The sequence below is a fragment of the Schistosoma haematobium genome, chromosome 1 (genome assembly GCF_000699445.3).
Source record: "Schistosoma haematobium chromosome 1, whole genome shotgun sequence".
NCBI lineage: Eukaryota > Metazoa > Platyhelminthes > Trematoda > Strigeidida > Schistosomatidae > Schistosoma > Schistosoma haematobium.
In genome coordinates this window covers 47,088,373-47,112,070 of record NC_067196.1, presented here as the reverse complement: position 1 = coordinate 47,112,070, position 23,698 = coordinate 47,088,373, and the positions used below count along the sequence as shown (strand labels likewise).

The 23,698-nt window shown below is 29.0% G+C and overlaps 1 protein-coding gene across 1 annotated transcript in view; it reads left to right on the top strand.

Moving 5' to 3' along the window:
- Positions 1–11,584: 11,584 nt before the first annotated feature.
- The window catches only part of MS3_00001418 (uncharacterized protein), a gene marked incomplete at its 5' end in the record, with an annotated part of 65,040 nt that continues 52,926 nt past the window's right edge, over positions 11,585–23,698 (top strand). The window contains one exon of the mRNA XM_051208873.1: positions 11,585–14,437. Coding sequence (XP_051074277.1) covers positions 11,585–14,437 — 2,853 coding nt within the window. The remainder of the gene's footprint in view (positions 14,438–23,698) is intronic.

Here is a 23,698-nt window from a genome sequence, read left to right as displayed (position 1 = left end):
GCTATTTTAGATTACTAAATCATCCATAATTATTTTATTGTAAATGTCTGCTTTCAGTTTAGCCTTTTAAATTCGTAGTACTTCAAAAACTAACTACTAACGTTTCATGCAAATTTCGCGTTTATGAATTAAAAATGGAAACATTTGAAGTCATCTCACTTTATTTTTATTTTAGACAAGTAATATTCAGCATATTTTCATACTTCACCCCTGAATATTTATCAATACATAAATTATTTTGTATGGTTCTAGTAATGTTATGTTATCCATGATATTCACTTATACCTGGTTGATAGTTTAAAATAAGTGTTGGTTTTTTAAAATATATAATAGTTCCTTTTACGACCTAAAAAACAGGTCACTTTTTTTCATTAATAGAATGGAACTAGACTTGATTTATATTTCAAAGCATTTAAGGTCTTAGTAAGAAAGAGTGGTTTAGTAAATACCTTATAACATAACTGTTATCTGAACTTGAAAGTGCGAATTGGCATATTATTATCAATAACTATCACGATATTAAATTCATATCCATTCGATAACAATATCATACGAGATGCTAATATCGTTCTCTTCCAGTTGTGAGGTGCGTTGCCAAATGGAACTGATGTCGTTTCTTATCTGATGCTTCATAAACTATGAAGTTAGTTTGAATCCCAAATGTTATTCCATATTATTTGAATTAAAAGGTTGATTATACAGTTTTAAATAGAAAAAAACCGAATTGTGTTTTAACTGATTTGTATCAAAGGATGATTATGTAATTACATAAGTTTGATCTTCTTCAAAGAAATTCTATGCACCTAATATTTCAGAATCATGGAAAAAAATGACATATGACACAATAAATGTTGATTAACGATTCCCACAAACATTGAGCTTACAATTAGAAATAGATCAATAGGTATCAATTATAATAAACTAAATGAAAATTCAGAATCATTCATCAAATTAACGAAACAATTGATCATTTAGTAAATTTTGTTTCAAATTAGATCTGAACTTATATGGTTAGATCTTTAGTGAATATTAAAACTTATTTTAATGATTCCAACTCCGTTTACATAAAGTTTCTAAATTATTTTTGTAAATATTTTTAGATTACAAGTTTATAATGTGGATATAATATAACCGATAATATCAGATTGATAATTAGCCTAATAAGGATAGTTCAATGAATTCTTTCTTAACATAAATGCTTATAGGTGTTTACTTGTAACATACAAGAGTTGAAAAGGGGAAAATATGCAGCATACTAAATAATATTACGGAAATATCATAAGAAACATTGATTTTATTTATCATGTTGTATATTGTTTGTTTAATTTTTATAATGTAAAACACCCAATGAATCTTTTATTCAAACAACTCCTTAGATACGTTTTGCTACATTTCATAAAAGTCAATTAAAACATTTTTCAAATAATAAACAACTGGAAGATAATTTATCAATAATAAATATGTTTTTTCATTGAATTTAAACTGAAATACAAAATACAAAAATTGAAATTTTAAAGATTACAGATACTTTGACTAATTGTTAATTTGAACCTTGGCAACAAAATTAAAAGTACACAGTTTAATATGACTAAACAATGAAGAAAATACTTGTTCCTTTTCTTCAAAAGAAATAAAAAAAATAAAAAAAAATTGAAGAGCAAAATGAAATTTAATTTAATTTGTCTAACATGACCTAATGGTAAATAGTTCAAGTGTACACATACTTACACATATACATAAGAACTAGATAAATTAAACTTAATAAGGATGTAAATAGAAGAGAAAAAAGCAAACGATTCCAAACATTTAAAGATAAACAAAATATTTTTTTGGAAACAAATTCCAAAGTTTTATGAACGATTCCTTTTTTTTTTTAAAAAAAGTAAACATCCGAAATCATTTGTAGTTCAATTTTTTTGTTTTTTTTATTTTAATAATTTGATTTTGTTAAAGTGTTCAGGTTTCTGGTTTTTCTTTAACCTTAAGAAATAATATTGATAGAGTAGATAGCAGTGAGATTCATTCATTTTGTATGTGTGTGTTTCAGCTGAGTTTTTTGGTTTCATGCACCCACCCATCCACACATACACATACGCTTGTTTAAATACCTCATTTTACTAAGTATGTTCTATTAAATAATTAAGAAAAATTAAATTAATATAAGACAACAAGTTAACTAGTTACTGTTAAATGAAAAGTTGAATAGTATATTTCATTGTATTATAAGTCTAATTGATTGTGGATATAATAGAAAATGTATGTTAATGCAGTAGTTAAAGAAAATACAACCTTATTATTTATATATAATGAGAAATGTTGGCTTTTTAAGGTTGAAACGATATTGATTGCGGGCCACTGACAATATTGGGGCTAGGTTAAAAATTAATTGAAGCTGGAAAAGGGAACAAATGAATTTTCACTTAGTGATTAAAAAACAAGGCATTTGCTGTGGCATCCACATTTTCTACGGTTGATCTTATAAATTACAGTTTCTGTGTTCAAAAATATTATATTATGTACACGACTGACCCAGATACATCTCGAATTTATACCATTCTTACGTCTAAATTTATAATTTTTTATTTGATGAAGTTATCTGGGTAAGGATTTGTGCAAAAGATTCTCAGTATGTATCTGGCACATTATGCAGTGTTCGGTGAAACAATTATAAAATGCAAATTTTTGAATCCTAGCACAACCCAAGTTTCATTATAGTGTTTCGGAAGGTTTCGAGGCGTTTAAGCAATCAACGTAATTGAAGAATGTTTATGAACTTTGTGTTAAATCGATTTATCAAATTCCAGAAAAACCTAGGTATTGAAAAATCTTGAAGGAAGATTTTGTGCAAAAAAGGAGCCACCAGAATACCACAAGAGCGGTGCTGGATTACACAAAGATGGTTGTTAAAACGAAAAGTAAGAGAACTTATTAAGGTGATGAAGGAGCTGGCGGAACAGATTGCTAAGATAATATCCCCAAAAGTCCCAGGTCATTATGTCCAATGATTTGCCAGTGTTAGTCCAAATTTACTTGGTAAAAAGGATCATCTCATGTTTAGCAGTGATTCTGGATGCCAAAAATATATAAAGATGGCCTACCCCTATAATCAATTTCACATTCAACTAATTCTGACTTCAGTCCAATAGTGAAATGATTAATACGAATTCTGAAGCGGTTTCACAAAGAAATTGTTATAATTAAAATCAATTTTTCATGTTTGTCAATGAAACACAAAGCTTTGTATTTCAAAATACATTTATTACTTCATTAGACGTCTCATATTCATTCACCAACAATGAATTTTTTTGCATGATGAACTTACTAGAAGAAACTAAAAAATGGCGCAAAATAAGGTGAAATTAATCGGTTAGCATTTTATTTTATCTATATAGAATGTACCTTTACATTACTGGCATAGAAAATAGAAAATAATATAGAATGAAGATATATCACTATGCATACATTTTTTTTTACCTTTTTATTGGATAAAGATTGGAATACAAATATCCCATTTTTAGATTTCTTGTGAACAAGATTAAATGGAATGTTAGAAAGAAATATATATGTAGAAAAACAATATCGTTTTGTCAGTATACCAATTTTTACAGTGAAGAGTTTAACTTGTCATACCACAGTTGTATAAGCTAAATATCCCATTAATAAAGAGTCGAGAACCACCCACAATGAAATGAATACTAATCCAAAAGTATAAATTAACCACGAGGTGATAGACTTCAAGATTTACACGGATTTTAAATGACGTTTGTGGATTAAATGAGTGATGGTAAATGTTGGTTGTTTACTAAATGTCAAAAAGAAAAAAACATTTATTGAGTTAATTCTTATTCCTAAAGCTAACTTTTCCATAACACACAGTTAACTATAATTCATAACTCAATAACGTATCACCAAAAGGGAACAGTGGGATGTGAATATTAGTTACGTTCAGTATTATTATCAATCAATAAATGTAATACATGAATACTCCTGAGGACTTGATATCTACTGTTAAATACTGATGCACTTACATTTTGCGATAAGTGTTCATTTGATATTTTTTAAAATCGCTTTAAAATGTCAAATACGCTTTCTAAAAATAGTTTTAAGTATGAGGTGGCACTAAGTGAAAAACGTCTTTAAACATAAAAGCACTGAATAGTCGTTGATTTCTAGCTTAAGAAGTGCTAAGATTGTTCACACAACTCCATACGCATTATTAAAATCATCAGATTCATATTTTGCCGTTAAAACGATATTATGAAATCTCTGAGTTGATATAAATAGGTTCGTCATTTTCAGCTCTTAAAATATAGTCCGTAGTTCATTCATCGTCATTCATGTATAACTGTCTAATCTTTGAATTGGTCAACTAAAAAAATATCAGCTTCTATTAGACTTTCGGGGAATGACTTTTGTCAATAGTTTTACTTTTATTACAAAAACTGATGACCGACTTTTTAAATTCGCTATTTAAAGCTCAAGTATACCTAAATATCAAGCATGATCGTTTTTAGTTGCTTTTCGGGAAGTGTTTATCAACACCATTAAACTTGTAGAAAATGTACTGTGTGAATAAAAACAAATAGCTATTTAAATTGTTATGGCGTAATAACAAGAAATAATATCATGAAGTGTTTACAGTTTGCATACTTATAATGTTTATTAGAATGTATGGATCTATTCAATGCTCTTTATTTAGTTTATTTTTAAAGAAAGTTCTTAAACTGATAGATAGGTAGATAGTCATCAAGTAGACTATATTTTGTTATATTTACTTATTTCAATTTTATATATCTCTAACTAAGATCACTGTTTGACGAAAACAGTCTACAAATTTAATTGTGATCCTTCACAATATCCCTTGAATTAGCTTATATACCATAAATACATTGAATTATATACTAAGTATTCAAATATTACCTTTTTTGATAAAACAGTCATTGAAAACGTACAGAACAGAAATAGCCTGAATACGATGAAAGCCAAGGGAGTCACTTTTAATTTTATCAAGTAATTCTGCTAGTCATATTTTGTATACCCATACATTTGTATATTCTTAGAGAAAGAAGAAAAAAAGAAAACTGAACTTACAAAAAGATTATTCTTGGTAAATGAAGTTAAATTCACCGATCCGGTGGTAGTTTATTATTATATACACTAAAACAAGGAATAAATGATAAATTTATGGATCCATTTAAAGAAATAGGTCTGATAAAGTATAGTGCTTTTTTTCAGTTGAAAAACGGGAGTGTTTATTGGTATGAGAAGTTTAAAAGTTAGATCAGTCAAATTATTCAAATCAATTAAAACAGTATCCATGTGTTGGGATTCATTGAAATTGTTTTAATATGGCTAAAGTACTGGATTAATGTTTTTTGTTCATGATCAATAAATTGAAACATTTTTACTACGCTAATTATAAAGTTATCTTTGATATAACCGAATGGGTCAATAGTATGAAAAGAACCCGTGAATTACCAACAATTAGAATTTATTCTCATTCCACTACTTTGCAGTCAATTGTATTTCTAGGAAATAAAAATAACATTAAATGGCGTCCAAAGTAGAAAAAGATTTATTAATTGATGGAGTTTTGTTCCCGGAATGGTTTGGTCGTAGATGTTTCATCGTTCTTCACTAGATTAAAATGTTTCATAAATTACTTTGGGAAAATACAATTTAATGAATAACTTTGATTGACATGAGAATCACGAATCAAAAGTTACAGTAAAATAAGTTGCATTTCAAAATTCAGAATTCTAAACACTTGACGTCTAATTAAACTACTTCCTCTATGTCACATGTATGGGTATACCTTAAAAATAATTTCCTCCGTATATATTATATTGAAGTGATTTATTACTGACAATGATGATATTATCAACATTTTGTTCTATGGGCTTGTATTAGACTATTGAATAAATGTAATAGTTTTTGGAAACTTAATAACAAAATGTAATGAATGATACAACGGAAATGTTATGGTCTTTCCGTTAAAGACATGTTATGGTTTTATATTATTAATTTTCAGTCATTTCCAAAATGTTTCAATAACTAATATTCTTTATCATTTAAGTAATTACAATAACAGTTATTAATAAACTTCATATTATCTCTACAATTATATAGTATTCATCACTGAATATACCGAATTCATTCAAAATATGAAGTAATGCTACTTTATGTATCGCCTCTATAGAACGCTTATAATATTAATTAGATCCTCAAAATCCCTATAAAAACAAAGTAGGGCAAAAATTCTTTAAAAAAAGCACATAAATGATAAACAACTGGCTGCAAAACAAGTTTAATTCAGATGAAAATACTATATAAGTTTATCAGAAACTAATTAAAAATACCATAGACAATTTATATCTAGTCATTATCAGTGAAAAAGATAAGTTTTGTGCCACAAGTAATAATATAACTAAGATTAAGTTAGTCTATAATTGAATTAGTTACGTTTTTAGTGCTGACGAAACTTATTGAACCATATTTACAGAACACCTTTAATTCGTTTTGTAAAAGGATAACACTGATTAGCGGCAAATATTAATATAAACACGCAAGATAATCATTGATTTTGATAACTTTACCTTTAATTTGTGTTAGTTTTGAACAAACAATTATCTATATCTTAATATATTCTATTTTAAACCATAATTAACCCTTTACTAACCATTATGTTGTCCATTACATTTAAGTTGTAGATAATGATAACTAATGGAGTAATTTAGAACCACGTATTTTGACTGTTATCAATATTATAACGTCAAAGGTTTCCTAATAATTTGATTTTTCACATAGATATCTGTTGGCCTGGTAAATCATACAAAGCATATTGTGAAATCTATGGTCATATTGTAACCAATTAAATAATGCACACAAATATTTTTGATGAAATTTTATCTGAATTTTGAAATATTATCAAAGAATATGTTTTATACGAGTAGATTTCCTTAGAGAACACTCAAATTATTGTAACCTTCCTCACACATTCTGTAATGGTATCAAATAGTAGACTTAGCAACACATCTGAGTATGAATGCAAGTCATCATAAATATCTGATAAGTTATGTCATTCGTTATAATTATAAAATTTAGATGTTTTCATTTATTTGAATGAATATACCAGACAATTTGTTCCTTTAACATTATTTTTAGTATTTTTTACACTTCATATAAACTTATCTTACAAAACTATTGATCTATTTTGAATAGGAATACTTTTTGAACATTAAAAATTGTTTATTGAAGATAATATTTTTCACTGGTTGAAACCATGAGTCAATTGAAGCTAGACCACCATGGAAAACCTGTAAGCACTGAACCGACGTTTCGTCCTAGTATGGGACTCCTCAGCAGTGCGCATACACTATCCCGCACCCCGCGAGATTCGAATCCAGGACGCAGGATTGGTTGAAGTTAGACATTAATACCGTTGGATGTTAGCTCAGTGGTCTAGTGGTTAAACGCCTGACGCGAGACTGATGGGTCCTGGGTTCGAACCTCGCGGGGTGCAGGATAGTGGATGCACACCGCTGAGGAGTCCCATACTAGGATGAAGCGGCCGTCCAGTGCTTCCAGGTTTTCCATGGTGGTTTAGCTTCAACTAACTCATGATTTCAATCAGTGAAATTTTAAAAAAATCTCCATAAAACCTCTTCTGATGATAATATTTTTAACATACATTTCAATAATAAGAAAAATTCTTTTTTTTCTAATGATTAATTTGCATATGATTTTATTTTGTCTCCTAGAGTTTAATCACAATTATGAAACAAACAAATTTGCTTACTTTTCACTCGTTTACAAGATTTATTTCTCTGTGCTTTTTAAAAAAAAAAATCCAAACACTGGAACAGCTGATTCTTTGTATTTAGATGTTCTGGCAAGTGTAAACAGTATGTCGAGGAATAATAGAAATCATGATGATAATGAAAAACGTTTTGACATATATGTATATTCAACATTTTTTTCTTGATATTTAAAGTAATCTCATGAGACATTCAATAAATTAGAAGAAGCAGGAAATATGTAGGAATATTAGTACACTGAACATATAATCCAACAATTCCATTTGATTAGACTGATAGTGTTATGTTTATTACAGAATGTGAATATCTTTAATCAGAGTTCTTATGATGTTATTTTTCTACACTAACAGTTTTAAACGAACAAAATAGTTGACTAACACTTCGTCAGTATTTGCAGTTTCACCTGTTAATGTCAACAGATGAACTGATGTCCTGAAAACAAGTCACACAAGATGGGTAACTTTAATAAAAAAACATGAATTTTTTATAGAAGAAATTTCAAGTTATTTTATATATTTTTACATTGATCCATTTAACTTATGCTTTAGTTACAAGTGGTATTTCTCTTCCTTAAAATGTTTGATAGTCATATTGGCCAAATAGTTTGATTTTTTTGCAAAAACCATGAGTTTGATTGCTTTAAAAGGGTATTTAACAGCCAGCGCAAGTTATTCATAAAATAACAATTGCAGAACTACTAAAGAAATCAGGATGTAGCGTTTAATATTTGGCTATATATATATATACATATCTTTTTCTGTTATTTTCCTGAAGTTATTTATCAGTGTATTACTGAAGCCAATAAAACTATTTAGAGTTTTAAAAACTAAAGCCTTTCGCAAAATACAATTAAAAAACAAGCTTTTAAAATATTTTTGATTATGATTTTTTCGTTCATCTGTTTTGAGTGATACTGGTTAAAACAGGATTAAATTGTTGATTGGATTAAGTTTTTATTTAGATCACGTAAATTTCATTAGTTATTATGTAATATAAATCATACAAAGATGTGTGATTACTTCATTATATTGAAGTTTTTGTTGTTATGCCCATCAATGGATCCCATATTTAATTAACCATGAAATTTCAGTCTACATTACGATGATTTTCAAGTCACTAAGATATCATGTTTATTGATGTAACTTATTAAGATGATAAAACAATCACTGATAACTGGAATAATGGTTATCAAAAGCTTACTAAAATTACCCCCATTCCTGTCTGGGATGACAGCCAGAGTTTTGAAAGCAAATAATGACCTCAAAGAACTTAATACCATAGAAATCAGTATCTTGTTTAAGCGATAGCCTATATGATACTTATTAATCTGTATTAGATATCTACCAAAAGGGAAACTAATCACAAATAAAAGACATTCCTTTGCCACCATCCTTTTTACTTTAATGAATGTCACAAATTTAACAACAATGGTCCATTGTCTTCGAATTTCAACGTTGATTTGTGTTGTTAAATATAAAATACATTGAGAAGAATAATGAGTTAAATATGTTGTCATATTTTAATCACAATATTTATAAACAATCCGTAACTATTTGCATTACTCTTCATATACATAAAAGGACTAAATTCGTACCGGATTAACAATAAAGTATGTCATTAATTGATAAATATGTAATGAATATAGTTTCCTGAGATTTCCTTAAAACAATTTGTCATCATAAAAATATAAACTATCGAATAATTTTGAATGTTTGACAGAAATAGCTGATAAAGCAAATGATTAAGACAAATAGATTGATGGACAAAACTGTAGCTAGTTGAATGACAAATAAGAAAACATAAGTTTGTTTCAATCATAATAAGAAATTCAATGTTAAAACTGAAAGACAACGAGCAAATGATTCCTCATCTTTTCTCTTATTTTGTATATGTAACGAAATTTGTTATTTTTCTAAATAGAAAAATTACATATTGGAAGAATAATATATCTCGTGATTTGATAGCCTCCAGGCACATTCTAATAAACAAATGTGCATTTCTATTAACGACTTAGAAAAAAAAGCATTATATGAAGGTAATACTGATAAAAAAAGCATACCTCAATTCTCTGTGAAATAAATAACAGATAATTTATAACGAATGATTATATAACCAGTAAGAGACTGTTGGGATTCATTAGTTTAGATGCTTAGATCGATTTATGAATTTATCTGTTAAAAATACTACTATTGATAAAAATAAATATTTGAATAGCGGAGCTTGATAGACATCAGAGATAAAATACCACCAACTGCTTGAATGCCTTCAAAATTCTGAATACTTAAAGATATTTGTTAAATATGCTTTTAATAACAATGATGAAGAAAGTGAACCTAAGTAACAGCAAAAGAAGGCTACCATAAAGACACGTAGACTCTAAACATTGAGATGAGATCACAGACTCATAAATTTTATAGATGTATTTTTTCCCTTAGTAGGAACAGCAATATTCATAAATAAATGTGTCGTAACCTTGAATTTACCCTGGTAATCCTTAAATGATTCTATTGCCTAAAATAGCGTGGCAATCTCTTATTCTTTTTATACGATATAAAATTGTTTTTTTCCCTTTGTCACCTTTCTTAACTTAAACTTTTATTTAATTGACCTCGATTAATTTTCATATAAAATGCCCTGACAATTATATGTGTGACTAGATTGTTCGAAATGTATAGCGCAAATACTTCACAATTTTCAGATCAACTCCGTCTTCTCATTGCTCTATCAAAATCTATAAAGGGGACTTATTGGTTTAAATGAATGTGTCTAAAATTATGTTATTCTATTATTTAATTTTCAGTTAGTTAAGGGTCAATAATAGAATTCCGTTGACATTGATGACCATGTGCTAAAAAACATACTGGTAACATATAGAATCAATAGATTACTCAAATTTTGTTTTTATTTAATAAAAACAACTTAAAATTCATTTCAATAGAATCCTCCTTCAATTAGATGTCAGTTAACTGGAAAAATATTCATTACTTTAACACTACCATTAATTGTCTATCACAGCGATCATCAGAAAAAAGTGACATTTGTGACTTAACTTATTTTTAAACAGTTTTTAATTGTCTGAAATTACTTTGAGAATATTTTTTTTCTTTAATAAAGGGTAAGTGATATTACTGATATGTTAAATGGAAGTTATAATTTTGATTAAGTTATTATTCTGTTGTGACAGTGATTAACACTGTTTACTATGCTTCAGTTTCACAATAAATATCTTTAATTTACTGTTCTATACATGTTATATATACATTAAATTAAATTATACATAAATGCTTATATAAAGAATTTAAGGCGTAATATTAATTAGACATAAAATGAACAACAAGCATATATAGCTATCATATAATCTATTATAAAGACCAACCAAAGTTATGAACATCTTTATATCCTTAGTACTTGAATAACCAGTTTCCGAAATTTGATTGGTCGCATTCTATTGACCAATCAGATGATCATAAATTATAATTCATTGTAAGAATATTTTACTGTGAACAATATTTTTACAAAGTACTCAAATGACGGGATGTAATTTAGTCAGCTTATTTAATCCAGAAACCTCAGTATATTTTTACACACATTTCGTTTCAATTAAACAGAAATATTTTGTTGATATGTTATTTTTTTAATGAAAACTATTGAATGTAGATAATTTCATTATATCACAGAAATGAATTCAATATCATAAAATGAAATGTAGAAAAATATATATTAAAGGGTCATTAAGAATTACGTATAATGATTGTTATATATTAACAATGCTGATATTTAGCATTTTTCAATTAAATTTTGGAATTTATGCAAATGACCTAAAAACTAATTATCAAGTATTTGTAAATATGCAAGAGGAATTAGGACGGACTGCAGTGGTAGCTGATTTGAGAAAATTGTTTGTTGAAGCAGTATCCCAAACTTCTTCCAATTTAATTATCAATTCAAATTTTGAGTTACAATTTAAATTTCTTGAACCAAATCCTTTGTTTTTTCTTGACACATCAAATCCACATGAACAATATTTACGAGTGAATTCTCGTGTGAACAGAGAAGCAGTTTGTTCATCTGAACAATTATGCTGTTCAACAGGTATTAGTTTCAATGAATACAACAAACAATCCACAGTATTAGATACAAAGCCATGTATTATAGTTCTTTTACTTTTAGTTGACTTAGTAGATATTCGTAACAGACAGAATAGTTTCAAAGAATCTATATTACAGATTAATATACACGTTTTGGATATAAATGATAATGCACCTGAATGGAGTGCTCATGAATCTCTTACAATTTCAGCTCAACATGTAGATAAAAATTCAATTATATATAAAAAATTGCTAGAACTTAACAAACTTATTCCAAAATTAGACTTAACTATAACAGAACATACTGACATAGGGACACGTATCGCTTTACCTCAAGCTGCTGATCCAGATGCGAGACCAGAGAACACTACTTCCATATATGGAATATATGGACAAACAACTAATGGAGCTTTCTCTTTAGATTGGGACACAGTACCTGCTGACACTGATTCTGCATCACATAATACTGGTTCTGGTTTATGGTTAAGGATAAATATGGATTTAGATTATGAAAATCAGACAGTGCATCAAGTTTTAATCTATGCTTCAGATGCGGGTAAACCTACACCCTTAACTGGATATCTATTTATAAATATCACAGTGACTGATATTAACGACCATCCACCATTGTTTCTTAAGAAATTTGATGAAATTTGGATTAAAGAACATTCACCAATTCGCACACAAATTTATCGTCCAATAGTAACAGATAAAGATATTACAGATAGATCACGTCTTAAATTTGGTTTCTCACCATCCATTTTAGCTGACACAAAACAGTTATTTCAAATAGATAAGATGACTGGATCAATATCGCTTTATGGTCAAGTTGATTTTGAACATATACATAAGCATCGCTTACCCATATTTGTTACCGATGGCAAGTGGACTGATGAATCAGAATTGATTGTCAATGTTGTGAACTTAAATGACCATGTACCAAAAATTCAGTTGCATTCTCCATTGAAATTCAAACAGAATGATCGGAGTTTTTATTTTGGTAGCACCTTGGGTGACAGTCTACAGTCTTCACGATTTCATTTAACTATTGTCATCAAAGAGAACGGTCCACCTGATCAGTTGGTTGCCACGGTGACGGTAACGGATAAAGATCTAACTGCTGAACTACGTGCAAGGGAACTAAACTATGCGAGTTCAGTAAAAGAAATGCCAGTTGTTTTTTCTCAACGTTCCTTACTAAAATCATCATCGGAAATGAACCATTCACAAAATTTTAGACAACCACAAATTCTTGAACCAGTATGCAAAGTAAACCATAAAGCATTTCAAATTAATCCATTACAGGTCGGTGAGAACTTAATGGAGAGTGGAAGGCTAAGGTACAAAATTAATTTAGCTGGAGTTTCTTTAGATAGAGAACAAGAAGCTAGATTTTTTGTGCCCATAGAATGTCATGACAATGATGACTACGATAGTGGATATCCCTTTAATGCAAGAAGTGACCAAGCTATGTTACATATATCGGAATACAAAAGGCATACTTCAACGGCTATTTTAGAAGTTATCGTCGCAGATGATAACGATTGTTCTCCAGTTATTAAGGGGCCTTTAACAGGTACACTAGAGGAGGCGGCACCTATTGATACTGTTGTTCTTAAGCTAAGTGCTGAAGATGCTGATGACCCGACAACAAATGCTGGAAATTTAGGTCTTCGTTACATGCTAGTTGGTGAAGGCCAACCTCAGTTTACCATTAGTAAACAAGAAAATTCTAATGAAGATGGGTCTACGAACCTCCAAAATTTGAAGTTACCACCGCAACCATGGTTTCAGTTAAATTCGATCACTGGCGAACTAAAAGCTTTGGTGATTTTTGATAGAGAAATGATAAAATCAATCTCTTTGCCTATTGAAGTTCGTGATGGAGGAGACAACATAAAAAGAATACCCAATATATTTATTGAGAACGCTACAACAAAAGTTAACAGCATTAATGCTACCATAACAATCGATATTATTGACGTTAATGACTGCATACCTTCATTTACTCAACAAATATATGAATTCAACATTAGTGAAGACGCAAGGCCTCCAATACGTATAGGAAAAATTGAAGCATACGACTGTGATATAGACGAAACAAATAGAAATCTTAATTATTGGCTTCAATCAGTTCAACATACCATGCTTACTGAAAAGTCAAATCTTCCAATTGAAAAGGATTATTTTACTAAAAATACTAGCTATCTTCCAGCACATTCCACTTTAACCAACTGGTTTTCTATATCAAAGTCTGGTGATTTATACTTTCGTATGCCACAAATAAATTCTCAACTTAGTAGTTCTACTTTAATTGATCCATTAATGCCATTAGATCGTGAAAAATTAGAATTAATCATAATGGATTTATTTGTTAAAGATAGTGGTAAACCATCATTAACTGGATCAGCCCAAATTGTACTGAGAATATTAGATGTGAATGACAATGCACCAGAATGGGAATTTCCAAGAGTTCAACAAAGAATGATTAATCTTAGTACAGATGCGGCTGTTGGACATAGGATTGTACAGGTAAGTATATCTCTTGTTTATAAATACTAACTTATTAGCATGAATTTAAAGATCATGCAGTAATCTAAATCAAAGATTCATGCTTCAAATTCAATGAAATGAAAAATAGGATTTACATTAAAAGAATTCGGTACTGATGTATGACATGTGTATATGCTACGAATAAGTCAGTTAATTCACAAGCACACAACAAATGTAAATTAGGTCAAGTTCCATATAATAAGCTATGTTTAATGTAAAGGTCAGTGTAGTAATGACATCTATTTCCACAACTTTTTTCGGTATCTAGTATTACGCAAAACGCCAAGTATAACACTATTTCAGTTAGTAGGTTAAAATGATTTTTATTTTGAAATCTCTAATATTAGTTCCGTAATTTTTTTAAAGAAACGCCGAAATTTATTACAAATTTAATTTTTGATTAACTGGGAATTACAAAATCAACAAGTGGGTTTCTTGTTAACTCCACAGTTTAATGAGTGAACTCTTAAATTTAAAATATTCCACAACAAACACATAATGAACTGTAAACGTAGATATGTGTATAATATAATGAAGTATAGTATTTCGTATAGTTTGTTTGTATCGGTTTGGTACTTTTTTAAAAAGTCTTCAACTATAAATTCAAGCTGTATAATACCAAGGTGCTAGTTTTGAAGATTACATCTGAAAAGTTTAGGATCCTTTATGACTTTTTAAACTTCTGTTGACTGGATATATTAAGAAGGTTAGTTTCATGGTTTCTTAAGTATTACATCATGATGACATAACATTTTATTTAGGTAGTCACATCTCAAGCGTTTCGGTGGATTCTAATTAACATTAGAGGTTATAGAGTTAGATACTGTTTTCTGGACGACGATCAACGAGTAGATTTTCCTTGCGAAGCTGACAGTTCCGATTTTTGACACAAGTATGGTTTACTGTTAAAGTGGTATACAGAGTTACAGTAATTGTTTTTAATATTAATGTGTGTCAGCTTACGATAATCCGTAAATCCTAATGTATTGTTTAACTTCATTTGAATTTGGTAGTCTATCAACGTTGATTCATTATTTTTATGTTCACTTTCAAATGTTATTCATAATTTATGCAAACAGCATAAAGATATATCGTCCCGTTTTACTGTACAGTGACACCACCGCAATTTTGTTGTTTTCTAATTGTCCAAATGGAAGTCATGTAACTCTACAGATGTGGAGTATTATTTTATCCAGCACATTTTCACACAGTTTTACCTTGACAAATAAAAAAAAACACACGTAAAGCCATATTACAAAGTTTGATATTATCGTGATTAAATTTTTAACCGCTAAAGAACGAGTTGTAACTGTTTCGTGTGCACAATCATACTAAGACTTTTACTACGTCTGAACAAAACGGTAAAATTAATAACAAATTTTTAAAATGTCTGGTCATTCTGTCATTGAACCTATTTTTATATGTAATTTTCGAACTGGTTAAATATGTGTACAATGTAACCTGTTTATTATTCTATAATTTTTAATGGAAAAAAGCAATTTATAACAACAATTGTATAAGTTGTATTGCTGAATGAAAGGCGACTAGAATAACTCCTGACATTTCCTTCTTCATCACAAAAAATTGTATAAAAATCCACTAATCTGTTATTAAGCTATATAGTTGAAAATATTCTGTCGAATATTGTTCTGCTCATCTTAATTGCAGTACACATACATTTTAGTTTATTATTATTCTATACAAAACAACTTAAGAAAAATAAGTTTTTAAACATTGACGTTTAGACCATGAAAATATTATCAATTAAATATGTGTAAATTATATTGGGCCTATTGATTTCATCCTGGTAACACACAAATTGTTTAATAAAGGTAAGATCTACATTATTTTGTAGATATGCTTTCCCTCAGAATGTTTCTGTTCTAAAAGTTTTACGAGAGAGACATGTTGTACAAGAAAGTTTTGTAATGAATTTTTACAAAAAAAATCATTAATTATTCAAAAGAAACATTACTGTTAACATGATATATCAGTGTCAGTATTTTGTTCATTAGTGTATATACAACAAAAAGTATACAAAAATCATAGGTGAGTAAATACTACATGTATAATCAGTAATTTTATAAGTAGACAGTGAGAAAAAGTAATCAACTATCATAAAATCATTATAATTACATATGGGACTATCTAATTATAATTTAATTAACATAATATTTTGACAAATTTAGAAATGGAAATGATGATGGTTAGTTATGGTTTTAGGATGATTTTCTTCAGATAATCATTTTATGGTAAAATAAAAGGCGCTATTGTTTTAAAAGGTCAATAAACATGAATCATATTCTCAAAAAAAAAGAAACACAGACTGAACAAAATGTATTTACCATTATTATAGATACATAACTCTAAGGATATTTTCTTCTATTTAAACTTATGAAAATTAGACAAATTTATTTCAATATATTCAATAGTTGAATTCATGAGTTAATTGAAGCTACATCACCATGGAAAACCTGGAAGCACCGGACGATCGTTTTGTCCAGGTGTAGCTTAGATTGAATCATGAATTTATTTATTAAATTACTATAATAACCACAAAACCCCTCTCTGATTTTAATCTATTCATCTGAAGACAAGTTTTTGAATCTTCCAAAAAATTGGAGGTGAAATAAAGTCATCACCAAAACATCAAGTAAAATTAAACTCAGAAAAATAACCAAAATATAATTATATATATATATATATATATATATATATATATATATATATATAACAGGTTATATGTAAAGCCGATTGTCAGATCCATAATTAAGCAAAGCATATATATATATATATATATATATAATCTTTATTAATGAATGTCATAATCAAGGATTGTTATGAACTGTTTAAAGGTGTCATAATAATATTCAGTATTGCAATGAAAATGTTAGATAATAAATTCGTTTAAAATCTAATATAATAGTTAAAACACTCGAAGCTCTGAAAAATATCCGATTGAATAAAGACTAGATTTAGTTCAAAAATGCTGAAATCTAATTTAGAGTGTCAAAAAGTGAGTAGCATATTACATAACCTTTATGTTCTTGCTACAGTATTTGTCAATCCTCTTGAATGTATATTGACATATGCCTTAGAATAAAACAAAACGAAAATAACCCTAGTCAGTTGTTTGGCATATAAGTAATGGCAACGATAAACTATTTTTCTTAAACTCTATTTACCTTTTTCAGAAAGCTTTAGTGAATCTTAGATGGTTTTACAGAACCCAATAATTTTATTACCCCATTGATATAAGTAGGAACATTAAAATTTACAAATATCTTGTTTTCTTACAGACAATAATCATAAGTTAGGCATGTTTATAACATAAAAATTAATAATGAAACAATGTAATAAATTTAAATGCTAATTATTTCCCAAGACGTTTACTGACTGCTTATCATTACAAGTTGATAGTTCTTCAGTTAAATAACCGGTTACTATTATTACCATTGTGATAAATAATATAACCTGAATACACGTCTGATTTTCAAATCTAAAATATAACTATTATTTTTACATATCATTGATTTACCTACTTAATTATGGTTATGAAACTTATCAATCACTGATATAGGTTGCCTTTTCTGTGAATACTATAAAAAACGTAGTGAAATAGTACAATGGACTACTTGCTTTTCCTTTTGTTTCTAAACTGACAGAATAAAATGTTGATCTCATAAACATCCTAGACATAAAACAACATATTATTACTTTATGATGAGCCCGTCATTTTTAATTAGAATGTAAATTCAAAATATATAATCACGAGTAGCTTCATGTTCTTGCCTTGAAAATCTTCATTTGGTATAATGAATGAATATTTAACCTTCTTCAATGAATAATTCTATAAATAACAAATAACAATAAATCATAAAGTTAATTAACAGAATTCATATAGAAAATGCTTCTTGCCTGTTTTAGATTATTTGATATAAAGAAAACATATTGTATATCTTTTTTATAAAGAGAAACTAGTTAATAAGGAGGTAATTTTGAAATTCTTATTTTGACACATAAAAATGAGATCAAATCAAATTTGTAAATATTTCATAATAACCAACAACAACAACACCAAAAAGAAGAAGAAGAAACAAACAGTTATAATCTCTATTTAAGTATACACATGATAAAAACTTAATCTGTTTAAGCCAAAATCATAAATAAATCCATATATGAAATGATGTTCAATTTGACACTAGTTGAAGTCAATCAAATCAATGATATTTGTGATTACATACAGAAAGAAAGAAACAAACAAACATAATGAAACTGACTTATCGACGAAGATACATAAAATATTTACTCAAAAGTAATTTAGAATTTTATGAAAATGATAAACATACATAAACTAGAAGTTGAATACGGGTGCGTTATTAAGCAAAAATAAAATAAGACTGTGTAGTATAAGTAATATATTGTTTTAGCTTCAAAATAGTTAATTAGACAGGGAGTTTATGAATACTGTTCATTATTAAAGTTTGTTCTTAGCAAGGACTAGAAACTAAGGAAATTCAAACAGCCATTCTGTCCTAGTTTGGTCAACATGGATCCATTATTTCAAATGACTTTATCTGTTCTTTTTATATCACAAAGTTACTTAAGTTATAACCGCAGAGCATTGAATTCTAATTTTTTTGCCTAGATGAACCATTCATGTTGCTGTGTGTGATGGTTTGACTGGTAGTGAGTTCTCAGTGTCACACTGATCAAGAATTATAGGCTAGCTGAAGATAGTCATTAAGCGTGCCATAATTTTCAATGATCTTCTAGCTGACATCAGTTACGAACGAATACTAATATCAAATTGAACAGTTTTCCAAAACCACCTGACTAGTTAGTTGTTTTGAAACGAAACAAGTACATGTATTTCTACCTTATTCATCGTTCATTATGTTGATAAGATAGTTGCTTTGCATTTGCGACTAGCACACTTTTACTTTCAAAATTCTCTTTCAATCAATGGTATTGATAAGTTATCGTCTGCCTGAGTGTACTTTAATTGTATAACCCAAGATTAAGTACACAATCAAGTTTGTTATAAAATATGAAATACCGGATGCTCTTCAATTTTTAATGGTTCGTCATTTTTACTATTTACATTCAATTTTCCTCCGGTAGATTCATTCGTAATTGACTAATCAACTCAAGAAAGTTATTAACAATGCAAAGCTATCAGCATGTTTGTTTCCGAGTTTAATCAATAAATCTAACCAGACAATAGATATATAGTTTGAAGTTACTTTAAGAAATTCATTTTGTTCATTCACCACGTTTACTTTTATTTCATTTTGAGCATACAAACGTAAGCTTGGTCGGTAATTAATGGTGTAGTAAACGAGGACTCAGGTGGGGAAGAGCAACTGATTGTGTGATGCAAAATTACATAGTGCTTTGATAAAGTATGAAAATCGTACATTAAATATGTCATTTGCACATCTTCCATCAATTTTCCTTTACATGCTACATGATTCTTTCAATTCTGTTGTTATTACAATTACTTTCTGTTCTCTCCAATCGAATCTTCTCAATCTTCTGCAGGCATACATCCCACTTCCGATTTGTGCTACATACTACTTATATCTGTCAACATAAGTAGCACGCACCACAATGGTTAATCAGATAACATATTAAATATAATATGTAAAAAAATTCAGAACTTTTGGATGTGATAAAGTGAAAAACTAGTATAACCAATACTAAATCCACCAAAGTACCATTGAATGAGACTACTGACTTTGTATGTCAACAAAAACATGAAAAACAGATCAATATTGAGATTTCCGAGATTAGTCTGAAAGAATTAAATCTGAAATGTACAATAAACATCTATTTTGTCTTTAATAACACATATTATAGACAGATCAATGGAGATCAATGGGTTCACCTGTAGGTATTATTCTTGTTGATTTTCTTCTTGTGAAACTGAAAAACGGACCACTCAAAGAGGTTATTGATCATGTTGACTTTCATTGTCGTTACATTGATGATACTTTTATGATCGTTGATCAGGATATTGGAAAAGAAGAACTCTTAGATTTACTTAAAAATATACATTGTGTAACAAAATTCACGTATGAAGAAGAACTTGATGATAAACCACATTTTCTCGACGTTTTGTTGAACAGTAAAAAGTGATTTCATCAGTAGAAGTGTGCATAGGAAAAGTTCTCGAGCAAGCCGTTACACACATTGCCGGGGCCTTTTATTCATTTATTATAAGAGGGACCTAGTTGGGCTTCTTGCAAATGGAGCTAGGAAGGTATGTTCATATAAACAAAGAACTAGAGCTTAATCATAATACATCGCTTAAAATAGGATATCCATAAGATTTTCTGAAGAAAAACGTGCATGTGATGAACAGGAAAATAACCACATCAACGGTTAATAAATGAAATCTCTTCCTGAATCTGCAATTCAATGGAGATATATCTGATGATGTGCTACGAAATAGACTGACTAGAGCAGTGAAGAGAACGTTTAATGCAGCTAACCTCTGTCTGCTGTTCTCGACACGATCTATGGTGATTCCTCAACAAAATCATACGTTATCTGATTTCACCACATCTATGTGTATCTAAGACTATAGCTGGACCTGTGGACAAAGCCATATTGAACGCACAATCAGAAAACTGAACCAACAAGTTAGTTAACACCTTTTTGTTGATAGAAATGTGTACAGTCAAAACAATACACAGCTCTGTCGTATCGAACTTGATCGATGGTGGTCATGTAGTAGATAGAAATAAGTCGCTTAATGTGATCTATCCTATTCCTACTAGTTTTACTTATGGGGTTCGATCTCATCTATTACACATAGCAAAAGCTATAGGAATTCGAGCTAACAATCCAAGTCTTTGTATTCACCAGAATTTGTAACACATTTATCTCATCCTTGTCCTAATTAGCCTTAATAAGACATTTATCTATTACTATCTTCCATACTGTTCGGTCATTTATTTCTCTTCACTCCGTCTCTTTTTTTTCAAATATACGCTTCATTGTCCAATCATCTGAACACTTGTTGTTACGTAGCTTCTATGAACGTTCTTTCAGCATCGACATTTTTTTAAGTCGTTGAACTATCTCCTATTATGAGATATGGATTCAAGTCCCTGTTTTTCTTATCACAATTAGTACACCTGTCATCAAACTAACAGCGGAATCCATGACACATGTTTCCGTCTATTTGGAATTCGTCAGCTGGAAGTACACGCATCCCAGAGATGATGTCCACTCCAGGACTCAAACTAAGTACCGTTCGATTCAAACGCCACCACGTTATCCACTTAGAGACTAATCAATCGCAGTCCTAAACATCAATGTGAAGATTCAAGCAAGCAATACCAAATGAATTTACTGCCTTGATTGGTTTAATAATTTCGTATATGCATATAAATATTACTGTATATTAGAGTAAAGCCTGATGAGGATATGATTGAAAATAGTGTTATTCCATTATTTATGTTGTTTTAATCAACAATAATCATGAAAACATTCTTTCGATCAACTGTTATCATCATTCTTAATAGTATATGTAGTACTCTATAGATACATGATGGAACTAATTTACTAAGGAGGTGGTAAAGCCGTGACAAATCGTCAACTGATCACTATTAATCACTTATTTTTAATGTAAATTATTTGAGTTTACCATGGCAAAATTAATTTATCTATACTGACTTCACACCAGTGCTTATTTTCATTGCTAGTTACTGGTTTTGTAACTCGATTTACAAAAACGCTATTTTAAATAAAATCCTCATTTAAAAATCATTGTACGTTAGTTTAATCATTACTTAATAGTATTAATGTTTGTTCTCAATGAAGGAAAGTGATTATCTGAACGTCTGATTTATGTTGAGAAAACTGAACTGTATATATTAGATGTATTTATACGAGTTATTTAGGTTAAAACGGAAAAAGAAACTTATTTTATGATGCAAAAATGAGTAAATCTGAGATGAAATGAAGTCAATGTAATTTTATAAAAAAAGTCAAAATTCGGGAAAGGGTATTAAAATGTATTTTGACGCTGTCACTTGATTCAAAAATTATAGTAGCTAAAACAACAAGTTTAGATTACAATTTAATAGTCAATGCATTGAGAATAAGCTTCTGAATTCACTGCTATAAAAAATTCACACTGTCTATTCAACTTCTAAACTTTCATACTAACGGCTTGACTAATTCGCACCATTTGAAAACGTATGTTTAAGCTATGAGTCACCAGACTTGTATATTTTCATTATATAAACTTTTTTCCAATAAGAATACACTGAAAGTTATCCCATTTTTAATCTGTACCTGAGGAGAAAACTAAAATTCTTCAGACGGAATTTATTTTACTTTCGTAAAATATTATTCTGAAATACATAAAGCCCCTGTCTGACTTCATGAGTGTATTTTAAGTTTATTTATCATGAATATTTGCCATATCCTGTGAGGTAAAATAAAATGCATATCAATAATCTATTGCAGTTAGATTTAAAATATTGTCCATTCTACACTAAGAGATGGTAATGAAAACTTTTGAATGTTTATAACGCCGAAAGTGGACTTCAAACTTGTGCCACATTAAAAAGTATGGCCTAGTAGAATTTTGTTTCTTCAAGGTTTCGTTTTCGTCCTACTCGGGACTCGCTGACTGGATGTACTAGTATCTCAGGTGGACCATAAGCACTGGTCTGAAAACTTGCAACTTAAATTCCATTATTAACCACAATCCAATTTTAATAGTATTTTGAGTTTCCTTCCTACAACTAATTCCGTATCTAACGAGCTTGATTATGTTTAGCGAATTGTTTATTGAGAAAAGACAGCATAATTTGTAATTTCTTATAGTCTGTTTTATCAGTAATAATCATGAAATCAATATAACAACCAGTGTACCCAAAAGCTACCACTGCCATAATGTCCATATCGTTACTTTCAAACGTTAAAAATAAAAAAATTTCAGTTGATTATATGAAACCAAATTTCTCAGAAATATTCATAAAATATCGTTACAATTTGTTACACAGTAAACATATCTTTCTCAATACTACTAAAATGTTATTTGCATATATGAATAGAGATCTATTGAGTGGAAAAGAGAATCAATTTTATTTATATATAGGAATAAAACAAGTATAAAACTAAGCAGTGAAAAACCGAAGTGATACATTAAATAATCAATCTTTCTAAAATATATGAGTATAGTTCATTTAGTAATGTTTGTTTGAATCTCCACATTGA